Source organism: Pelodiscus sinensis, chromosome 1 (assembly GCF_052426305.1).
Source record: "Pelodiscus sinensis isolate ZL-2025 chromosome 1, ASM5242630v1, whole genome shotgun sequence".
In the NCBI taxonomy this organism is placed as follows: domain Eukaryota; kingdom Metazoa; phylum Chordata; order Testudines; family Trionychidae; genus Pelodiscus; species Pelodiscus sinensis.
The window spans coordinates 318,077,004-318,101,094 of record NC_143052.1 but is presented as its reverse complement, the minus strand read 5'-3'; the positions used below and the strand labels follow the sequence as shown (position 1 = coordinate 318,101,094).

Here is a 24,091-nt window from a genome sequence, read left to right as displayed (position 1 = left end):
CATAAGCTTCAGAGAGATAGCCGAGTTAGTCCTGTGACGGGGCAAACGTGCCCTGCTCTCCCTACAGGGAGGCGGACGAGGCAGCGTGGCAAGAGCCACGGCAAAAGGGAAGTGTTGCCGCTCCTGTGGCATGTGCGCCATACACCAGGCTGTGACGGAAGAAGAACGGCATCGGCTCGTGGAGGGAGCGGGGGCCCCAGGGTGGCACCTTGCTTGCAGCCCATGCGCGGGGCGCCGCGGCGCTCACAGGAGGAGACTGCGGTGGCTCACTGAGGGGGTGGGGCCCACAGGGTGGTGTGGACGCTCCCACATCAACGGATGCACCCGCAGCTGATGCAGGGAAATGGTGTGGCTCTAATGAGGGGAGTAGGGCATATTGGGAGCAGGGTACAAAAAGGAGAGAAGGAGCGAGCATAGGGGGAAGAAGAGGGCACCTGTTGGTGGGACAGGTGAGCCGGGCTCCGCAGGGGTCGTGGGGGAAAGAAGTGACCCAGGGTAGGGCTGAGTGGACGCCTGAGGGTTAGTGAGTTTAGGGGTTATGCCCCACCATCCAAGCTGGGGAAGGGTTCCCCATCTTTAGGGACCTGGGTCGGGACCTGGAGTGAGGGCAGGCCCAGGTCCCCCTTCCTTCACAGTGTGTTGAGTTGACAAGGGCATATGCTTGGGAAGAGGGCTTCAGCTAGTACTGTGGGTATGGACTTGCAGGGCTGGAAGTGTTGACCCCAAATGTGTAGTGACCTATGTAAATAAAAGTGAGGAACTGAAAGGGGCTCCCGGAGATCATTGGACAGGGAGCTAATGCCAGAACCTGTGCTGCATAGCTCGCAGTGTTACAGTCTGTAACAGGAAAAACTTAAAAAACAACAAATAGTCTTGTAGCACCTTAAAGACTAAATAGATACTAAAAGAGGCTGATAAGAACCATTAGTTTGCACTTGCAAAGGAAGATGACCAACACCAGATTCTATACAGACAACAAGAACCATTAGCACCTTCATTGTGGCTACGTCTAGACTGGCATGATTTTGCACAAATACTTGTAACGAAAAAGTTTTTCCGTTAAAAATATTTGCGCAAAAGCGCATCTAGATTGGCACGGAGTTATTGTTATAACGATGCGCTTTTGCGCAAAAGCGTGTCTACATTGGTGGCACACTTTTGCGCAAAAGCAGAAGCCCGGAACCATTTTGCAGAGAGCAAAAGGGCACCAGCCCTTTCCATGGGCGGGGGCTGGAGCTCCTTTGAGACACGTGCTTAAAGGGATCTCCCTGGACAGCCGTTTCTCTCCTGCTCCATGCTTTAGTACCTCTTGTAGGGACTGAAAGCCGTAGCAGTTTTGGAGGTTGCCCTCTGCCTTTTGGACACCACTGCCTTTTGCCACCTAGTGCTTTTATCTTTTTTTTTCTTTTGCCTTGTTTTGTCTGTCATGGAGCCAGGGGTGGCCATGTGCCTGCTCTGGCCTCTCCTGGCCATTTTGGAGTGCCTGCAGCTGGTGCTCCAGGCTGGTGCCCTCCTGTTCCAGGACCAGGAGGCGCAGACCGCTTTGGACTCCCTCACCAGGGTGGAGAGGCCACTGTGGAGACTGGACACCAGTATGGACTGGTGGGACCGGCTGGTCCTGGGGCAATGGGACGACCAGCAATGGCTCCGGAACTTCCACATGCGAAAGCGGACATTCCTGGAGCTGTGTGCCTGGCTCGCCCCTGCACTCCAGAGAGTCACCTCCCGCCTGCGGGCACCCATCCCCATCAACAAGAGGGTCGCCATCGCAGTATGGAAGCTGGCCACCCCGGACAGCTACCGATCGGTGGCACACCAGTTCGGGGTGGGCAGATCCACCATCGGTGTCATCGTCATGGAGATAAGTCCCAGGGGAGTGGGGTGGGGGGAGGGTGCTGCACTCCATGCCCAGGGGCAGCCAAGACTCCAGACTGGGTCACCCAGGGGTTTGGGCCATCCCTTCCTTGCACAGGCCTGCTGGTGGGGGGGAAGGCATACGGCAAGGGGGCTGTGGTGTGTGTGTGCATGTGTGTGTGTGTGTGTGTGTGCATGAGGACAGAGGGAATCATGGGGGTGGGGCCAAGGGAGCGCACACTCACCCCTGCCTTATGTGATGTGTTCCCCTGTGTTTCTCTATACCCTTCTGCAGGTCGGCCACTCTATCAACGATGTCCTGCTCCCAAGAGTGATCCGCCTGCGCGACGTGGAAGCTATGCTGGCCGGCTTCACTGCCCTCGGGTTCCCCAACTGTGGAGGAGCCCTGGATGCAACCCACATCCACGTCCGGGCCCCGGAGCATCGAGCAGCCCATTTCATGAACAGGAAGGGGTACTGCTTGATTGTTCTTCAGGCCCTTGTGGACCACTATGGCTGCTTCCTGGACGTCTATGTGGGCTGGTCCGGCAGGGCACACGATGCCTGCATCTTCCGCAACTCCAGACTGTTTCGCAAGCTAGAGGCAGGCACCTACTTCCCCCGGCAGGAGTTCACTGTTGGGGATGTGCCTATGCCCATCTGTATCGTTGGGGACGCGGCCTACTCTCTGCTGCCCTGGCTAATGCAGCTAATGCAGGGCGGCCGGACCAGAACCGGGCCCAGTTCAATGACTACCTCAACCGGGCCCGGAATCAAGTGGAGTGCGCTTTCGGCCGCTTAAAAGCCCGCTTCCATTGTTTGCTCACCTGTCTCAAGATGGGTGAGCAGAATGCAACGGAGGTACTGGCCGCGTGCTGCATGCTCCACAATGTTGTGGAGCGCAGTGGGGAGGCCTTTCTCCCCGCATGGATGGCAGCCGAGGCCCAGACTTATGAACAGCCCCACACAGCTGCCATCCGCCAGGCACACCAGAATGGGGTACGCATTCGAGAGGCCCTGACGGGCATGTTCCACAGGCTCCATAGTAGGGTTGCCTCGGTATCCCCATACAACTCCCTTCCATTCCCTCCTCTTACCCCTTCCCTCCCCTTACCTCCCAATAAACACCAACACAGTTTAGTTTTCAACAGAAAAAGTTGTATGTTTTTATTTACAAGGGGGAGAGTGGGAGGAGACCTTGAACTGGGAGGGGGAGGAGCTACTTCTGGGAGCGGTGGCCCCTGCGACGGCTCCTGCGGGGGCGGACCTGCACATGGGGGGAAGGCCGCGTCGGGGCAGGCTGCACGGGGAGGTGGGCAGGAGCAGCAGGAGCAGGGGCAGGAGCAGAAGAAACAGGAGCAGGAGGGGCAGGAGGGGTCATTGCAGGAGGGGCAAGGACAGGAGCAGGAGGAGCCATTGCAGGAGGGACGTGGGGCACTGCTAGGGAAGGGATGGCGGGGGCGTGGGGCAAGGCCATGCCATACTGGACGGCATGGCAAATGTGGGCGGTGAGGGTGGCGATAGAATCCGCCATGTGGACGCACTGGGCCTGGAAGGCGGCCCAGGCCTCCTGGCAACACTGCAGGTCCGCCTCCTCGCGCCGGGTGATGGCTGCCTCGACGCGCTCGACAGCCTGCATGTGGCGCTGAAGGAGCTGGTCCCGGTGGCGGAGCCACTGCCTCAGTGGTTGGGCGGCTGGGGGTGCTGCTGCTGCCGCTGCTGCTGCAGGACTTGAGGGTCCCTGGCTTGTGCTTGGTCCCACTGCAGGGAAGAGAAGAAAGGATGAGTCAATCAGGCAGCCCAGCCACTGTCCCCACACCTCATGCCCTCCACCCCTGAGCCCAGGTGACACCACAGTAGTGTGGCTTGGGCCCACTCGGTTACCTCCTTGCCCCCCGTGTTGTATGTTTGCATACAGGAGCGTCCCTGGAGTAGGGTCCTCCTCCATTGTAACCACTGGTCTGTGTCCTGGCCCTGTGGAGGATGGGAGGGCGTGTGTGTTCTGTTCACCTGTAGAACTCCCTGCCGGTAGAGGCTGTGAGGCTTTGGGCTAATCAATGGTGTTTGACAGGGAGTGAGATGAATCCCCACACAGTGCCTGGGAGCACATCTGGCAGACGTGGTCTGGGCTCTCAGATCCCCATCACGTGGGATATCTCCTGGACGGAATCAGAGGTGACTGGGGAGTGTCCCATCCTTGCAGCAAAACTCAGGCGGCCCTAGGGCCGGCCCGAGCGCTTCTCCCCCTTCTCCCTACCGTTAGCCTTCATACACGTAGCCCAGGGACATGTGTGGCCGCAATGGGGACTTCCCTCGGGGAGCCAGCCAAGGCACCGGGAGCAGGCGAGGGGCTCAGTGGGGGCCACGCTTACAGGGCTGTGATGCTGCAGTTTTCCCACGAGCAGCTGGCTGTGCTTCACAGCCAGGCATGGGACAGTGTGCCGTTCTGCGTCTGCACCCTTGCGGAGGTGCGGGCTCTGGCCTGAGTCCCTGGGACCCTGGCTGGTTCCAGCCGGCATCCACCCTTCCCCCCTGGTCCTGCCAGATGTGTGTGAGTAATACGGTCCCAGGCGTGCCCTGCAGCTGCCTGCCGTGGCCACATCCCACTTGGTCACCAGGCAGCACATGCTGCTTCCCGCCTAATGCTACACAGCATGCAGCTCATGCGGCCTGAGTGACATGCTGTCCCGCTTCCCCCTACGGGTGCCTAGCTGCCCCCCTCCGCTCTTGTGAGTGCAAAGTGCAACACTCACCGGTGGATCCTTCCCCGGGCTCTGAGGATGCACGGGAGACATCAGGACTGCCGGAGGGGGCCTGCAGGGTGGCAGTGCTGGCTTCGTCCGCCGACGTACTGCTATCTCCTTCCCCCGCCTCGGTGGTCCTGGTGACGGGGGGGCACATGCTCCTGTCCACCGGGACATCCGGTGCCTCTGGTGCTGGCTGGCCCTGGATTGTGTGGAGCCATTGGTAATGGGGGCAGGTGTCGGCTCCTGCCCCTTGGCCCTCGCTGGCCCGCACATAGCCCAGGCTCAGTTCTTTGACTTTTGCCCGGGCTTGCTTCAGGGTCTGGGCTGGATGACCCTGCTGGGCGAGCACCTGGGCCATGCGGGAAAAAATGACGGTGTTCTGGCGCCGGGAGCGGGTCTCATGCAGGGCTTCCTCCTCCTGCCAGAGTTCCAGGAGGGCTTCCAGCTCCCCTGGGGACCAGGATGGGGCCCTTCTTTTTCTGGCCCTGGGGGCCTCTTGTGCTGGGGGTGCAGGTGGCTTATCCCCACTTGGAGCTGACATCATGCTTGAGGGGGTGTCTGCTGGATGGCAGGGGCCATGTGGCAGAGCTGTGGCCAGAGGGCTCCTGCCTTGTGACCTCAGCAGCCTGCGTCTGCTTTAAGGAGGCTTGGGTTACCAGGAAGTCTGAGAGCTGATTGTGGCTATGGAGCCTCCGAGTGTCCACTCGGGGGTTTTTCCATTTAGCCTGCTTTTGCGCAAAACGTCTTAGCTGCCTGTCTACACTGGCCTTTTTGCGCAAAAACATTTCCGCAAGAGGGCTTTTTCCTGAATGGGAACGTCAAAGCATTTGTGCAAGAAGCACTGATTTCAGACAGTAGAACGTCAGTGCTTTTGCACAAAATCAAGCAGCCAGTGTAGACAGCTGGAAAGTTTTTGCGCAAAATCTTGCCAGTCTAGACGCAGCCTGTTTGTTTGGTTAAGTCATTAAGATGTGGAAGATAATGTGCGAGCCATATCCAAATGGTATGAACCGATAGGATGTTTTGTTTGTCTTTAAGGTGCTACTAGACTATTTGTTGTTTTTTAATTTTGAGTTATTGCAGCTTGCCTGGGACTTTTCTTGGAGTTGTGGATGAAAGACCAAAACAATACAGACAAGAACTGATGATGCAACAAGATGGATTATAAATGGCTGTCTGATATATTTGTAGTTTGGAGTCAGACATTGATCCAGAGCCCTGATAAAGAAGAAGTGTGTAGTACTGACTCTCCTCATCTTGTGATTGGACTGAATTTCGATTCCTCATTAGGACTTTGTTCTGATCTTCAGACTCTGCTGATCACAGGAGAGATTAGAATCTACAAATCACTATTTTACAGAGGGTGATTCTACTGTATTGAAAATATAGTTACATTTACATTTGGGGATAGTACTACAGTCAAAGAAAGAAAAAGGATACAACTTTATCACAAGTAAAAAAAAATATTATGTTCACATGTTTTAAAATATTTCTATTGTTATAAAACAACAATTTGTTCATACTACACATATATGTATAATAAATAACAAACATGCAATACATCTGAGTATAGAATTTCAGGACTCTATACATTCATTTCTTATTCCAGAATAGATAGATAGATAGATAGATAGATAGATAGATAGATAGATAGATAGATAGATAGATAGATAGATAGATAGATAGAGCTTACTGATTTTCTTAACATGTCTCCAACGATCACACCTGTAAAAGTATCCCATTCCTATAAAAAATAATTACATAAACTTAGATAAGGCACAGTGATATCTTCAGACACACAACATAATGGTTACAGATAAAGTAGAGAGTGATCAGATAATAGGAATAACATTTATGCATGGATTTTTAAAGGTGCTTAATGAATCACCCAGGTCCTGCTGTCCTGAGTGCTTAATTCCTTTCATAAATCCCAAATACGGGTTTATAAGATTGGATTTATGAGAGAAGACAGGAGAAAAATACACATAACATGAGTAAGCAAAGTATAGATGGAGGGCAGTGTTTCTCAAAGTGGTCCATGGGCCTGCTTTGGGAAAGCAGCTAGAGGGCCCATGCCACTTTGTTTATGTAAAGGGTCTGCAACAAAAGAGCTTCACAGCTCCCCTTGGCTGGAAATGGCAAACCAGAGACAATGGGAGCTACAAAGCGGCACAGGTCCCCTAGCAGGCTCAAGGCCCACTTTGAGAAACACTGATGTAGGGAAGCTTCAGGGGGTAGCCAAGTTTGTACAGAATAAACTAAAAACAAACAACAAATGGTTTGGTAGCACTTTATAGACTAACAAAACATGTAGATGGTATCAAGCTTTCGTGGGCACAGCCCACTTCTTCAGAGAACTAGAGTTATCTGAAGTTATTTTCATGGGCTGTGCCCATGAAATCTCATGACACCATCTATATATATTATAAAGTGCTAAAAGACCTCTTTTTTTTTTTTTTTTTTTTTTAGTTTTTACTGATGTAGGCGTTATGACATCTATTAAAGCCATGGACTTACTAGGATTCAAACAGGCACTAGAGATTTCTATGAATAATATGATCATCAAGAGTTACAACACCAAAACTAAAAATCATATTTACAACAAAAAGTCTCCTAGTTATCAAAGAAATATAAACTATCATGCTTCAGTAGATCTGTGAATAGTTCTTTCAGTACAGACCAATTTTCAAAAGTATGAAGACACCTAAAGGTGCATTAAATCAAAGGGGTGATGTACCTAATCTGTTTAGGGAATTTTATAAGTCCCACCATTCATCTGTCTATAGCTTTAGGCATAAGAACATAAGAATGGCCATACTGGGTCAGACCAAAGGTCCATCCAGCCCAGTATTCTGTCTGCCAACAGTGGCCAATGCCAGGTGTCCCAGAGGGAGTGAACCGAGCAGGTAATGATCAAGCGATCTTTCTCCTGCCATCCATCTCCACCCTCTGACAAACAGAAACTAGGGACACCATTCCTTACCCAGACTGGCTAATAGCCATTAATGGACTTAACATCCATGAATTTATCTAGTTCTCTTTTAAACCCTGTTATAGTCCTAGCCTTCACAACCTCCTCAGGCAAGGAATTGCACAGATTGACTATGCACTTTGTGAAGAACTTCCTTTTATTTGTTTTAAAATTGCTGCCCCTTATTTTCATTTGGTGGCCCCTAGTTCTTATATTATGGGAATAAGTAAATAACTTTTCCTTATTCACTTTCTCCACACCACTCATGATTTTATAGACCTCTATCATATTCCCCCTTAGTCTCCTCTTTTCCAAGTTGAAAAGTCTTAGTCTCTTTAATCTCTCCTCATATGGAACCTATTCCAAACCCCGAATCCTTTTAGTTGCCCTTCTCTGAACCTTTTCTAATGCCACTATATCTTTTTTGAGATGAGGAGACCACATCTGTATGTAGTATTCAAGATATGGGCGCGCCATTGTTTTATATAAGGGCAATAAGATATTCTCCGTCTTATTCTCTATCCTTTTATTAATGATTCCTAACATCCTGTTTGACTTTTTGACTGCCGCTACACACTGCGTAGATGTTTTCAGAGAACTATCCACGATGACTCCAAGATCTCTTTCCTAATTAGTTGTAGCTAAATTATCCCCCATCATATTGTATGTATAGTTGGGGTTATTTTTTCCAATGTGCATTACTTTACATTTATCTACATTACATTTAATATGCCATTTTGTTGCCCAATCACTTAGTTTTGTGAGCGCTTTTTGAAGTTCTTCATAGTCTGTTTTGGCCTTAACTACCTTGAGCAATGTAGTATTGTCTGCAAATTTTGCCACCTGATTGTTAACCCCTTTCTCCAGATCATTTATGAATAAATCGAATAGGATTTGTCCTAGGACTGACCTTTGGGGAACACCACTAGTTACCCCTCTCTATTCTGAAAATTTACCATTTATTCCTATCCTTTGTTTCCTGTCTTTTAACCAGTTCTCAATCCATGTAAAAACCTTCCCTCTTATCCCATGACAACTTAATTTATGTAAGAACCTTTGGTGAGAGACCTTGTCAAAGGCTTTCTGGAAATCTAAGTACATTTTATCTACTGGATCCCCCTTGTCCACATGTTTGTTGACCCCTTCAAAGAACTCTAATAGATTAGTAAGACATGATTTCCCTTTAAGGAAACCATGTTGACTTTTTCCTGACAAATTATGTTCATCTATGTGTCTGACAATTTTATTCTTTACTGTTGTTTCAACTAATTTGCCTGGTACTATGTTAGACTTACAGGTCTGTAATTGCCAGGATTGCCTCTAGAGCCCTTTTTAAATATTGGCGTTACATTAGCTCTCTTCCAGTCACTGGGTACAGAAGCTGATTTAAAGGATAGGTTACAAATCATAGTTAATAATTCCGCAATTTCTCATTTGAGTTCTTTCAGAACTCTTGGGTGAATGCCATCTGGTGCTGGTGACTTGTTACTGTTAAGTTTATCAATTAATTCCAAAACCTCCACTAATGACACTCCAATCTGTGAAAAGTTCTCAGATTTGTCACCTACAAGGACAGGTCAGGTTTGGGAATCTCCCTAACATCCTCAGCCATGAAGACTGAAGCAAAGAATTCATTTAGTTTCTCCGCAATGACTTTATCGTCTTTAAGTGCTCCTTTTGTATCTCGATCGTCCAGGATCTAATAACCTTTGAAAATCCAGCTGTAATTGTTGTTGCATTATCCCCTGAAACAGCTTGTGCTAGACTAGACAGAGCCTGAACTACTCCGCTTCCTAATATCATTTAACTGTATTTGAAAGGTGTAATCACCAAGAAAAGAGAGGAATTATTTACTACCATTCACTGTGGCATAACAGATTACTGTAACTAAACTAAGAAAGAAAAACGTAGGTAAAATTTCTGGAGGACGAGCTCTATTAGACCATGAGTGGAGAACCTCTGGCACATCAGCCATATGCGGCTTATTAGGATTAGCCACTGGCAGACCAACACACAGGCTAGAGGTTCCCCATCTCTATATTAGACTGTGGTACAGTCATCCAAAATTAGTACTTTGGGTCACTGTGGCCTAGACTGGATAATTTTTTTAAAAAAATATCGTTGGACACAATCCTTCATGTACAGGAGGAAAGAGATAGACCAAATAACTTAATAGTATTTTTAAAACTCAAATATGTATGATTCTGGGGCAGATGGCAATATATTATATTTTCAAATATATTTTAAAATGATGATAGAGGTTTTCTTGTTTAAGGAAAATAGTATTTCTCTGACTTAAAACAGGTCAATCCACACATCCAGTGAGCTTTTGTCTATGATGTTACATAATAAAAAATCAATAGCATTAACAACACATCAGACATTTCCATGGATCCATGCATCCAGTTAAATCCTGATGCCATTTCATCTTTCCTAAGATTCTTTACTGACTTAGCAAATTAGAAGCAAATTACTTAATAAGTATTCAAACATAAAAGGCAAATATATTATAAAAATCATGCTACTGCACAAAACATGAATAAAGGACTCCTGATCCAATAAACTAAAAAAAATGTAAAGTATTTATATAAACATAATCAAGTAATTATATAGAAATGCATGTAAACCAGATGCAGCAAAAAACAGTATAAAAAGACCAAGAGTGACCTCTTTAACTATGCCCCATACTCCCATAATAGAAATGTTCCTCCTGCACCACAAAACTGTTGACCAGTAAGAGACGATTCATAAACGCAGGAGACAGAACTTTTACAATAGCATGACAAGGTCCTATAGACTAAAGCTCTCTCTAGCAAGAGATAAGTGACATTTAACTTTGCCACATTCAAAGCTAAACACAAAACATCTCTTCTACTTTGATTTCCATTAATACATTTCTCTCACAAATAAGTTCTCAACTCATCAAACAACTTACTTCTACTTGAAGGGAAAGAAGAGGAATATAGATAATAGTTACTTTTTTATAGATAATAGTTACAGAGACCTTCTTTTATAACCCCTCTTAAAAATGAACTTTTCCACAGTCTCTCCAATGATGACCTATATTTCCCACTTAATACGCAAAATCAGAAACAATTAAAAATGATCATACAGAAATACAACTGCAAAAATAGCCACTGTATATTTACTGCACCAGGCCACGTTGGAACTATATGAATCTTAATGTACATGTATTTGGCTGTATAAAGACCAAGTATAATACTAGGGTTTTTTTACAGTACTTACATTATCTTGGAAAAGTTCAGGGTGCATTCCTCTTACAAAATGTAAAGCAAACATTAGTTGATCAGCCTGAAATAAGAGCAAGACAAATGGATAAACATGTTTGTCAGACATCACCTACCTGCCTTTCTCATTTTACCTTCTGAGTAAAGCTAGCTAACAGAACCTATCCCAAACAACACAGCAGCAAAAAAAAATATTTTCAAATAACTGTAACATGGAACATCATTCTGATACAATATATATTGTCCCAAGATAGTTAATTAGAGATGGACTCAAACCACAACTCCAGACCTCAGTACACTTTACGTAAGAAAAGTTTACACGAAGGAAACAGTAGGGGAACATTTTAAAATGCCTGGTCACCCCATCATGGATTTAAAAGTAGCCATTCTTCTACAAAAGAATTTTAAAAACCAGTTACAGAGGGAGTTTGCTGAAATTGAATGTATCTACAGATTTGACACCTTCACCCTGGGCCTAAACAAAGACATTAACTAGTTGAAAACAACAAATGGTCTGGTAGCACTTTATAGACTAACAAAACATGTAGATGGTATCATGAGCTTTCGTGGGCACAGCCCACTTCTTCAGATGACTGGAGTTAACTGGTTGGTACATTACAAAGCCATTTTCTCCTGCAATTAACATATTCATTTCCACATCAAAAGCTATGTATAGGGACATATCCAGCCCACTTAATTAGCCTCATTCATATGGGTCCTACAATTGCCAGGTACTTCTTCTGCTGTTTTAGACTATGTCTACACTACAGAGATTTTTCGGAAAAACCTCAAGTGTATTTTTGCGCAAAAAAATCGAAAAAATAGAGAGTTTTTTCCGGCGTAGGTATTCCTCATTCTACAAGTAAGAATGTCTTATTGTGAAAGAGCTCTTTTGCAAAAAGGTGTATGTGGATGGAGAAAAGGGGTTTTTTTGTGCAAAAAGAGGAAAGAAGAAAAAGCAAAGGTGCCCTTTTGGCCATTCTGTGCATAGCAATCAGAGCTTACTTTTGAGAGAGTGTTGATATAGTTTGAATGCTCTCTTTTGCAAAAGCGCATCACTTTTTCAATGCATTTTGGCAGTGTGGAACAATCAGTTTCACACATACAGAATGGGAAGCGACTATCTAGAAAGGAGAACGGCAGAAAGGGATCTAGGGGTTATAGAGGACCACAAGCTGAATATGAGCCAGCAGTGTGATGCTGTGGCAAAAAAAGCAAACATGATTCTGGGATGCATTAACAGGTGTGTTGTGAGCAAGACACGAGAAGTCATTCTTCTGCTCTACTCTGTGCTGGTTAGGCCTCAGTTGGAGTACTGTGTCCAGTTCTGGGCACCGCATTTCAAGAAGGATGTGGAGAAATTGGAGAGGGTCCAGAGAAGAGCAACAAGAATGATTAAAGGTCTAGAGAACATGACCTATGAAGGAAGGCTGAAAGAATTGTGTTTGTTTAGTTTAGAAAAGAGAAGACTGATGGAGGACATGACAGCCGTTTTCAGATATCTAAAAGGGTGTCATAAGGAAGAGGGAGAAAACTTGTTCATCTTGGCCTCTGAGGATAGAAGAAGCAGCAATGGGCTTAAACTGCAGTAAGGGAGGTTTAGGTTGGACATTAGGAAAAAGTTCCTAACTGTCAGGGTAGTCAAACACTGGAATACATTTCCCAGGGAGGTTGTGGAATCTCCATCTGTGGAGATATTTAAGAGTAGGTTAGATAAATGTCTATCAGGGATGGTCTAGACAGTATTTGGTCCTTCAATGAGGGCAGGGGTCTGGACTCGATGACCTCTCGAGTTCCCTTCCAGTCCTAGTATTCTATGATTCTGTGATATCTTGTGAATGCAAAGAAAGTAGAATACTAACTTCAAAGCAAGGGTCATTGTGTTCAACAATGGGAATTCACAGGCTCAGTCTGTATTTCCCACTTATAAAAATCTACATGAGTAGAGACATTGTTTGGCTTGATTTTTGGAAAAGCTATAAAGCAGATTTTAAGGAATGATCCTGTATCTGTATCTGGACTGTTTGGATTTTAACAAGGTAGAATATCTGCATAGTATGATGGTGATCCCCAGAATCATTCCAGGTAACCCTAAAAGGCTTTTGGGGAACTAGCAGATTATTACATCTCTGCTATCATTTTGGATTTGTAAACTTTGACTCACCTATTAATGGATGTGATCTCCTTAAACCTCTCAATACCTCTTATTTCTTTTTATTAGCTAATAAATCTTCAGTTAATTTACCAGAGAACTGGCTTCCAGCATTGTCTTGGTAAGATCCACAGTACCAGTTGATTTGTGGGCAATCCTTTAGCACTGAGAATAACCTCGTGTGATATTATATTTGGTATAGTGACTAGAGGCCCAGTGATGGGGAGGGAGAATACAAACGGGGTAATTACCCTGAGCTCTTTAAATTGCCAATGGAGTGCTATGCCATGTGCTGCATGCAACTTAGTGACAGCCACAGTCCCACCCCTTCTTCTCAAAGCTTTGTCCCTTTCCAGGAACAGAGCCAGACTCACACATCTTTCCTAGGGGCCCATGAAAGTTGTTGTCTTCCATGAGTGACCATTATCACAAAGCCCAGTTTGTCTGTGTGGTAAGATGAGATAGGGAACCTAAGGAGGCTGCCTGTGATTCCATAGCTCAGAAGGGTAGCCGAGTTAGTCTGTAACAGGAAAAACTTAAAAAACAACAAAAAGTCTTGCAGCTCCTTAAAGACTAACAAAACATGTAGATGGCATCATGAGCTTTCATGGGTACAACTCACTTCTTCAGATGAATGGAGCAAGGGGTCCAGATTTAAAAAATAAAAAGCAGAAAAAGAGGGGATGAGGGAAAGAAAAAAATGGAAGGGAAAGAGAAGGGAAAAAATTATTGTCAGTTAGACAATCTGGACAGTCTCTGCGGGAAAGAATCAATGGACACAAATCGGATATACATAAAGGGAACATAGAGAAGCCTGTTGGTGAGCATTTCAGCCTAACCACAGTCTGACAGAGGCTAACAGAGTGGGCCCTCAGTGCCTGATACTTAACTTTTAATGTCATTAGGGTGTTGAATGTAGAGGCCTGTCTAGGACAGGTCTTTGTTCAGAACTATGGTATCCCAGTTTTAGTGTTTTGTTGTCTGAGTTTATTAAGATGTATTTCCCTATCTGCATTGCAAACTGATAAGAGTGTCAGTCTGGTTGCCCTTAGCTCAGTGTTTGTGTACGAAGATCCTTTTATCTTCTTGTCTGTGAATCTGGACTGATAAGGTGCCCGTGTTTCCCGCAGCTCCACAAGCTTCTGTCAATTACAGTGTGGTTTTTCATGTTCCTGCCCTTCCTCAAGATAAATGTGCATCTTTTTTCCAGTTTGACTCTGAGACATGAACCACTGGCATGACTGGGAGTAAATCTGTGCCCAGAAGACTTGGCCATTGCACCAAACCACTGTACTCAAAAGAGAGGAGACAAATCGCATTAGGATGAGAAGGTCCAAAATACAGGTACCACCAGTTGGTTCAGTTTCTGTAATCACTCATCTTATAGGAAATCCCTTCTCCGTTTTTGGTGTTTATCAGGGGCCCAGCTGGATAATTTCCAATAAGGGGATAAGGACAGGCTTCTTATGGTTCAGATCAAAGCACTCACCTGCATCCTAGCCTGTTCCATATTACTTACGTATGCCTCGTTTTAATAGATAGTGTGTGTTCATTTTTAAAAAGTGAAAACTAAATAATGCAAAGAATGTCTGACATTTAATTTCCCAATATGTAACTGCTTTTATTTTTATTAAAAACATCCTTTACTTAGAAATCATTTATCTAAAACAGTTTAATGTTAAGATATCAGGCAATGCCACAGTTCAGCTAGAAATCAACTTATGAACTAGTTCCTTTCTGCACCAAGCCGGCATATAAATCCATGTTTGAACAGTAAATTCTCTTTTAAAGCCAACATAGCATTTTAATTGTAACCATAAATCCTGGCAAATTAAAGGGTCATATGTGCTAACATCAATGATCTCACAACAAAAGTAAATGATAATGATTCATTATGATACCTTGAAGTTATGTTTGTAACCTACTATTTATCTTCCATTTTCATTTTGCTGAACTAAAGGTAAAACATTTAAAAAATAAGATAAACTATGCACATACCTGAAAGTGTGGCACAATTAACAACACACAAAAAAACCTTTGGCATGTTTTTTCATTATTCAAGGATAAAGTAAACTGAATATCATTTGCTGTCCTATTTTACAAACACTCTGTCCTTTCAAAATGTATTTTATAGAATGTATGTTTTCATTCAATTAATATTTTGCTGAGCTTCTTAATAACCAGAAAAATTCTATAGCTAAGTGAGATACTGAGACAAAAGTAAGTAACGGTGTTCCAAATTCAAATAAGATAAAAACATCAATAGCAATTACTAGCTACTGTGTACCTATGGTTTATTATTTGAAAGCTTTGTAGCTGGGCAAATAGCTGAGGCAGTGAGCTAGCGCTGAAGTTGCATGCAGGGGCAGACACAAAGGCCCATGAAAATAAATAAGAGAAAACAGGAGAGTATTCTTGGACTTCTCAAAAAAGTTTGAAGAAAAAAGAGTTTAAACTGTAGACACTGACAAGTACCGACAACGAGACTCAATTCAGGAAATAACTTGGTGGCTGTGTCTAGACTGGCCAGTTTTTCCGGAAAATCAGCCGCTTTTCTGAAAAAACTTGCCAGCTGTCGACACTGGCTGCTTGAATTTCCGCAAAAGCACTGACTTCCTCCAGTAAGAAATCAGTGCTTCTTGCGGAAATACTATGCTGCTCCCGTTCAGGCAAAAGTCCTTTTGCGCAAAACTGTTGTGCAAAAGGGCCAGTGTAGACAGCTCAGATTTATTTTCCCCAAAAAAAGCCCCGATGGCGAAAATGGCGATCGGGGCTTTTTTGCGGAAAAGCGCGTCTAGATTGGCACGGGCGCTTTTCCGCAAAAAGTGCTTTTGCGGAAAAGTGTCCGTGCCAATCTAGACGCTCTTTTCCGAAAATGCTTTTAATGGAAAACTTTTCCGTTAAAAGCATTTCCGGAAAATCATGCCAGTCTAGATGTAGCCAACATGTTTCTTTTGTAAACCTCAGATACCTCATTCTAATAATACTGGTAATAATCTTCCCAATACTGTAGTCGTTCAGAATATTTACCCTTTATTTACACCAGTCCATCAGTAGGTTATAACACTTCATCATGTTCAAATTGTCAATTTAGTTATTTGATTATAACACTCCATCATGTCAATTGTCATTTTAAAAAAATTAAAATTCTACTTTCAATGATTTTTCAGTGTCTCTTCACTATTTTTTTCAGTCCACTGTGTCTAGCATTTTAACATTTTTTTTTCTATTTTCAGATAGTTCGGTGACATCATACTGCTATTATAACAGCAAAAATTAACAGTGAGTCACACTCTGGTATATGGTTTAATACTACGTTGATTGCTGAAAACCCAGAAGAGCTTCATTAAAATAAAGAGCTGGCTTCATTCTTACAAGGGTCAGTATGCTAAACCTAGAAAAATTCTGTTCATTACTTAAAGACTACTGTGTCTTCTAATTTCTTATTCACATTTTATTGGGTACCTATAATACTGCCTACCCAACAGTATTAATTTTACAAAATAAGTTTTATAGTCTAACAGTAAACATGCCTTGGATACTAAGCAAATATTCCTTTAATGATGAACAATAGGGAAAAATACTATTCAAGCTAAACAGAAAAACCAATGCTGAACATATACAAAAAATACATATGGATCCTCAAGCCAACTCAATCCTTTTATCTGTCTTTGTGTGCAGCAGAAATATCTTACGTTGCATCCTCATTTCTAAAAGTATTTCTACATTTTATTTCTGAGTTCAACTATTAGAATGCTTTATGAATATAAGAATGGCCATACTGGGTCAGACCAAATGTCCATGTAGCCCAATACCCCGTCTTCTGACAGTGGCCAATGCCAGATGCCCAAGAGGGAGAGAACAGAAATAGGTAATCATCAAGTGATTCCTCTCCTGTCATCCATTTCCAGCCCCTAACAAACAGAGGCTAAGGACACCATTTCTACACATTTTAGCTAATAAGTATTGATGGACATAAGCTGCATGAATTTATCTAGTCCTTTTTTGAACCCTGTTAAAGTACTGGTCTTCACAAAAACCTCTGGCAAAGAGTTCCACAGGTTGACTGTGTTGCATGAAGAAAAATGTCCTTTTGTTTGTTTTAAACCTACTACAGTAAACTTCCGATAATCCGGCACCTTTAGGACCCAGAGGGGTGCCGGATTATCAGATATGCCGGACTATCAGAAGGGCTATGAGGGGTCTGGAGTGGGGTGGGAGGGGATGCCACCCCAGATACCTCATAGCCCCCCCCTTACGATAGTCCGGCTCTGCCCCAGGCGTCCCTGATTCAGCCGCTGCTGGTCAGTTTCAGCAGCAGCTGAATTGGGGATGCCTGCAATAGAGCAGCTGGGGTGCTGCCGGGTTGGTCCCGCAGCGCCAAGGGGAGGCGCTACGGCACCAACCCAGCATCACCCCAGCTGCTCTTGGGGACGCCTAGGGCAGAACAGCTGGAGTGTTGCTGGGTTGGTCCCGCAGCGCCACCCCTTGGCACTGCGGGACCAACCCGGCAGGACCCCAGCTGCTCTGCCCCAGGGGTCCCTGATTCAGCCGCTGCTGAAACTGACCGAGGGGCGGCGCTACGGCACCAACCCAGCAGCACCCCAGCTGCTCTTGGGGACCCCTGGGGCAGAGCAGCTGGGGTGCTTCCGGGTTGGTCCCGCAGCGCCGAGGGGCGGCGCTATGGGACCAACCCGGCAGCACCCCAGCTGCTTTACCCCAGGCATCGGGATTCAGCTGCTGCTGAAACTGCAGCTCTGCCCCGGGCTTCCTGGAATCAGCCGCTGGTCTGTTTCAGCAGCGGCTGAATCGGGGACCCCTGGGGCAGAGCAGCTGGGGTCCTGCCGGGTTGGTCCCACAGCACCGTCCTTTGGCGCTGCGGGACCAACCCAGCAGCACTCCAGCTGCTCTGCCCCAGGCGTCCCCAAGAGCAGCTGGGGTGCTGCCGGGTTGGTCCCGCAGCCCCGAGGGGCAGCGCTATGAGACCAACCCAGCAGCACCCCAGCTGCTCTGCTCCCAGCTTCCCCGATTCAGCTGCTGGTCAGTTTCAGTAGCAGCTGAATGGGGGAAGCCTGTCCGGCTGCCCCAGCACTTCCGGGTTCCTGATGGTGCTGGACCATCAGGAGTCCCGGAGCATTGGATGCCACACTAATGGAGTTTTACTGTACCTATCAATTTAATTTGGTGACCCCCTAGTTCTCATGTTATGGGAACAAGTAAATAATTGTTTCTTATTCACGTTCTCCATACCTTTCATGATTTTACGGAAATCTATCATATCCCCCCTTAGTTTCCTCTTTTCTAAAATGAAAAGTTCCAGTCTTTTTAACTTCTCTTCATATGGGACCACTTACAAAACCCTAATCATTTTTATTGCCCTTTTTTGAAGCTTTTTCAATGCCAATATATCTGTTCTGAGATGAGATGACCACTCTGCATGCAGTATTCAAGATGAGAGCATACCACGGATTGCTATAGAGGCAATAAAATATTCTCTGTCTTATTCTCGATCCCTTTTTTAAATGATTCCTAACATTCTGTTTGCTTTTCTGACTGCTGCTACTCATTGACTGGATGTTTTCAGAGATTTATCCACAATGACTCCAAGATCTCTTTCAAGTACTTATAGCTAAATTAGTCCCATCATTTTGTCTATGAAATTGGGATTATTTTTTCCAGTGTGCATTACTTTACATTTATCAACATTAAAATTCATTTGCCATTTTGTTGTCCAATCACTTAGTTTGGTAAGATCCTTCTGAAACTCTTCACAGTCTGCTTTGGTTTTAACTAGCTTGAGCAGATTAGTATAATCTGCAAATTTTGCCACCTCACTGTTTACCTTTTCCTCCAGATAATTTATAAATAGAATTGGTCCCATGACGGACCCTTGGAGGACACCACTAGTTACCTCTCTCCATTCTGAAAACTGACCATTTATTCCTATCTTTTGTTTCCTGTCTTTTAACTAGTTACCAATCCATGAGAGGAACTTCCCTCTTATCCTATGACTACATTAACTTAAGAACCTTTGTTGAGGCATCTTGTCAAAGGCTTTCTGGAAATCTAAGTACATTATATCCACTGGATTCCCCTTGTCCACAAGCTTGTTGACGCCCTCAGAGAACTCTAGTAGATTAGTAAGGCATGATTTCCTTTTGCAGAATGCATGTTGACTTTTCCCCCATAAATTATGTTTATCTATGCGTGACAATTCTCGTCTTAACTATAGTTTCAATTAATTTGCCTGGTACTGAAGTTAGACTATAAAAAACTAAATATTTACAATGATTACTAATAAATAAAATAATTACTGAATAAAATTCAAGCCCATGAATTGTGTGTATGCATTTGTTTATTGTGAGTATTGTGTTTGTATTTTTAATTATTTTATTTATATATTGTTATTGTTAGTATTGTAATAATGCTGAAGAGTGAAAAGGTCCTAATTAGATAAAAAAGAAAATCAAGGACCCATTGTGTGGGACACTGTAGAAGCACACAAACACATAAAACAAAAAAGATTCATGAAGGATGGTGAGCCACAGACATTTATGCTACTTCCTAAACAAGAATAATGTGTTTGATAGGGACAAACTTGTATCCTCTGTTGCAATTTTGCAGACCCTAATGCAGCCTCAACACTGCAAGGACCTCATGACCTCTGCATAAGGTTTAAAGAGCAACTGTACATATAGTAGTTTGCTGGTAGGAGACAGCTCATTTGCTCTCCTTAAGCTGCTCTGTTTTAATGTATTACCCTCCTGTAGGACAATTACAAGTTACAAAGACAACTCACAAAAGCTAATGCACCCATTACTTGCAGAGGCCATAACTTAATATTATAATATATGCAGTTATAAACTGAATACTGAATATGTGAAGCAGGCCAAGTTATGGTTGCTGTGAAAATATACTTTCACATTTAATATAGAAAAGGCCAAAGAAAATACATCTTACCTTAAACAAGCAACGACAAACATATTCATATACCATGTGTTTCAATGCGCTGATAAGTGACTTAATTCTTTCTTCGGTATTTCCTGAATCCTGAAAAAAGTAGTATAAATAAAATTTAAGTTGACATAAACATGTATTTATGTATATTTGTGCAAATACCTAGACTGCACAATGGGCATTTAGGGCTGAGGATCCAGACAATGTGTTTAAAGTCAGACACCTAAATAAGTGGCCTGAATACACAGATGTCCTACTGTGTTCATGTGCAGTCCCCAATTACCATATTTATAGCCCAAAATATAGATGTAAGGTCTAAATTTAAGTGCTCATTTATGAATATTCTGACCTTGGTCATGGAAAATAGACTAAATATGAAAAATTCTGTGACTAATTCCAGAAGATCTGAACTTGCAACCATTTGCACATCGCTATGGGTATGTCTAAACTACAGAGCTCTGCTGACAGAGGCATGTAGATTAGGCACTTCAAAAGTGCAAATGAGCATGGGATTTAAATATCCCAGGCTTCATTTGCATACTCATGTTCGGGTGCTGTGCTGATCACGCGCCCTTTTGAAAGTGAAAGTAAAGTTTAGCCGTGGCTCTGCCGACACTGGGGAGCTTTTTTGGCAGATCCTGTACTTCTCATTTTTTGCACCTCCGTGTGCAGCTCCCATTCGTGCTGGGAGAAGAAATTCCTGCTGAGAGCATCGGCCCTGACATTGTCCTTGCCAGGAAGGTAAGCTGCCATCAGGGTGACACCATGACAGATTGCCCAATTCCAGAGGTGGACTGCCTCTGCGCAGAGGGAGTGGGAACGCGCACTCCGTTGCCGATTGATGTAATACACCGTGCAGATGTTGTCTGTGAGGATCTGTACTGATTGACCGCAAATGACGTGGACAAAATTCCTGCAAGCATTGAAGACTGCTCGAAGCTCGAGAAAGTTTGTGTGTTGCAGTGATTCTTGGGGAGTCCAGAGGCCTTGCGCTTGGCTGTCCTGTAAATGAGCACCCCAGCCGAGCAGAGATGCATCTGTTGTGATTTGCAGGGATGGTCTCTGAGCATGGAAGGGAACTCCTAGCATCATGTTCTTGGTGTCGCCCCACCATATCAGTGAGGTCCTGACCTGGTTCGGGATAGAGACTGCCCTGTTTGTGCTGTGTATGCTGGGGGGTGTACACTGTGAATAGCCAATGCTGGAGACCACGGAGATGAAGCCTTGCATGAGAAACTACAGACGTGGTAGCCGCCATATGCCCTAGGAGCTGCAGGCAGGTAAGTATTCGAGATTTGTGGGAAATTGAAATAGTCTGTACCAAATCTCGAATTAGTTGGAACCTTTCCATGGGCAAGTATGCTCTTGCAGTTGAAGAATCAAGCCTCGCCCCAATGAACTCCAGATCTTGATTCGGAATGAGAAAAGACTTCTTGGCGTTGATTACGAGACCAAGAGCTTTGAATATCATGGTAGTAGTGGTGACAGCCCACATAGCTTCGTCGAAGGTGGGGGCCTTTAGTAGACAGTCGTCCAGGTACGGGAAGATGGTAATGTCGTGACGGTGAAGATAAGCAGCCACCACTGCAAGGGTCTTGGAAAAAACTCGTGGAGCCAACGAGAGGCCGAAGGGTAGTACTAGGTATTGGTAGTGGTCGACTCCTACCACAAACCGAAGGAATCGCCTGTGAGCCGGATGAATTGTTATGTGGAAATAGGCATCCTGGAGGTCGAGGGAAGCGAACCAATCTCCCTCTTCGAGAACCGGAATGATGGAAGACAATGTGACCATTTTGAATCTCTGCTTCCGCAGGTAACGATTGAGCTGACGTAGGTCCAGGATAGGCCTCCAACCCCCTGACTTCTTCCGGGTGAGGAAATAACGGGAGTAAAACCCTCTCCCGCAAAATTGGGCTGGTACCCTCTCCACCGCTCCTAACGAGAGCAGATGGAAAACGTCTTGTCGTAACAGGTTCTCGTGAGCGGGGTCCCTGAAAAGGGAGGAGGAGGGAGGGGTACGGGGGGAGAGAGTTGAAGGGAATGAGCTATCCTGTGGCAACTATGTCGAGGACCCACGGGTCGGTGGATATACGAGACCAACGATGTTGATAAGGTCTCAGGTGGTGATAGAACAAGCCTTGCACGTTGTGTGGGTCTCTATCAAGGGGATGGTGCAGAGTCCCTCGACCAACCCATCAAACTTGCTGCCGACCTTGTTGCTGAACAGGCGCGCTGTTAGAGTGTTGTCGACGCTTTTGTGGGCGCTGTCTAGGTCTTTGTTGTTGCTGTTCAAAAGGTCTGGACCAAGGTGTAGCATAAGAAAACGGTCTTTGCTTGTTATAGGGCGTGTATCTCTTGCGTTTATAAGGAGGCGTGTACATGCCCAGCGTTCTCAAAGTCGTGCGCATGTCCTTGCCTGAGTGGAAGACCTGATCGGTGGATTGAGCAAAAAGTGACTGCCGATCAAATGGTAGGTCCTCCACCTTAGACTGCATGTCTTTTGGGACCACAGCCTGGTGCAACCATGACGCTCGGCGCATGACTATGGCTGTAGCCGTAGCTTGAGAAGCTGCATCAGCTGTGTCAAGTGCTATCTGCAATGCCGTCCTGGCAATGGTGTAAACCTCTTGTATCACCGCCTTCAAAATCTGGCGTTTAGAGTCCGGCACATGTTCAAATAGGGGGACCAGTTTAGCATAATTGTCGAAGTCGTGATTTGCCAGTTGAGCTGCATAATTGCACATTCTTAAGGATGCAGTGGCTGAAGAGTAAACCTTCTTGCCTAGGAGATCAAGACGCTTAGCTTCTTTGTCAGTTGCTGCATTTTTGGCTTGAGAAGTCTTCGTCCTCTGTTGTGCCGCGTCCACCACGAGGTAGTTGGGCTGAGAGTGCGTAAATAAAAAGTCCATCCCCTTTTGGTTTATAAAGTACTTCTTGTCTGATTTCTTATTAGTCGCCAAGGATGTAGCTGGGGTCTGCCAGACGTCATCGGCAATCTCTAAAATGGCTTCATCAAAGGGAAATGCCATCTTTGACTTCTGGGACGGTTGCAGGTTCTTCAACAAACGGTGCTGCCTTTTTTGCACGTAAGTCGAATGAATCTCTTGGGACTGGGCAACCCTCTTGAAAAGCTCCTAGAACTCTCTATGATCCTCCGCAGGAGACAAGTCCCCAGGGACCACGGCATCATCAGGTGATAAAGGGGAGCTGGGAGCCGGCGAAACCAGGCTTTGATGGTCCTGGTGTGTGTGGTCATTCTCCTGATAGACGGATGCTGAGTCCTCCGCCGGAGCCGGTGGAGCAGCCAAAGATGAAGATTGTACTGGCGGCTGTGGAGATAGAGTCCGGCTGGATCGCAGTGAGCACAAGTGGAGACGTCATCTATCCCGAGGAGAGTGGTGGTCATAATAACGTCGGTCGTAATGATGTCTGCGGTATGGACTCGGAGAATGTCTGGAAGAGAATCTTCCATGAGTGTCATAACGGCGAGAACATTCTAGGGTTCTTGGGGACCCTGGAGAAAAAGATCTCTGGGAGTAGTGAGAAGGAGATTGGGAGTAATGCTCTCGGCAATATCGGCTTGATGGTGAGTGGTGGGATGACCGGTAGTAGTGGTCTGGGGCTGATGAGTAATGATAATGATGATGAGGAGCATGATGATGCGCAGAGTAAGATGACCTAGGAGACACCGGTCCCGGTGAAAACATTGCACGGTCGGGTGTCCAAGATGGTGTCCGGAGCTGCGCTGACTTGTGTTGTGCTTTTGTCGGCACCGCAGAGTTGGAAGCAGGCAGCGGTGCAGAGTATAAGGGACTAGGGGATGATGAAGCGATCCCTACAGCCTGGCTGTTTATTAGCCGACCCGGTGCCGTAGGCTGCAGGTCGGGTGCCGGTAACGCCGGTGCTGCAGGATGTGAGGCAGAGGCACTCTCTTGCGGCGCCGATCCCGGTGCTGCTGACTCCGGCACCAGGGGAGAAGCCACAGCAACAGCTGGGGAAGATGCCGGCATAGCCGCTTCTGCGGCTACAGTCATCTGCGCATGCACAGGAAAAGCCGGTGCTGGGGCGTCCGCCGGTGGCTTTAGAACGGCGGTTTTATCCTGTGCCGGCACCGACTCCACTCTTGAGCCCCCCACCGGTGCCGGGACCGGTTCCTTGAGTT

At 45.5% G+C, this 24,091-nt stretch overlaps 1 protein-coding gene across 2 annotated transcripts in view; it reads right to left on the bottom strand.

Moving 5' to 3' along the window:
• DYNC2H1 (dynein cytoplasmic 2 heavy chain 1) overlaps positions 1 to 24,091 on the bottom strand; it is a 328,959-nt gene that overhangs the window by 111,198 nt on the left and 193,670 nt on the right. For both annotated transcript variants that reach the window (XM_089775660.1, XM_089775659.1), the window contains 3 exons: positions 19,933 to 20,022; positions 10,819 to 10,884; positions 6,295 to 6,345 (listed from right to left, as the gene is read on the bottom strand). In XM_089775660.1, the coding sequence (XP_089631786.1) occupies positions 6,295 to 6,345; positions 10,819 to 10,884; positions 19,933 to 20,022 (207 nt within the window). The remainder of the gene's footprint in view (positions 1 to 6,294; positions 6,346 to 10,818; positions 10,885 to 19,932; positions 20,023 to 24,091) is intronic.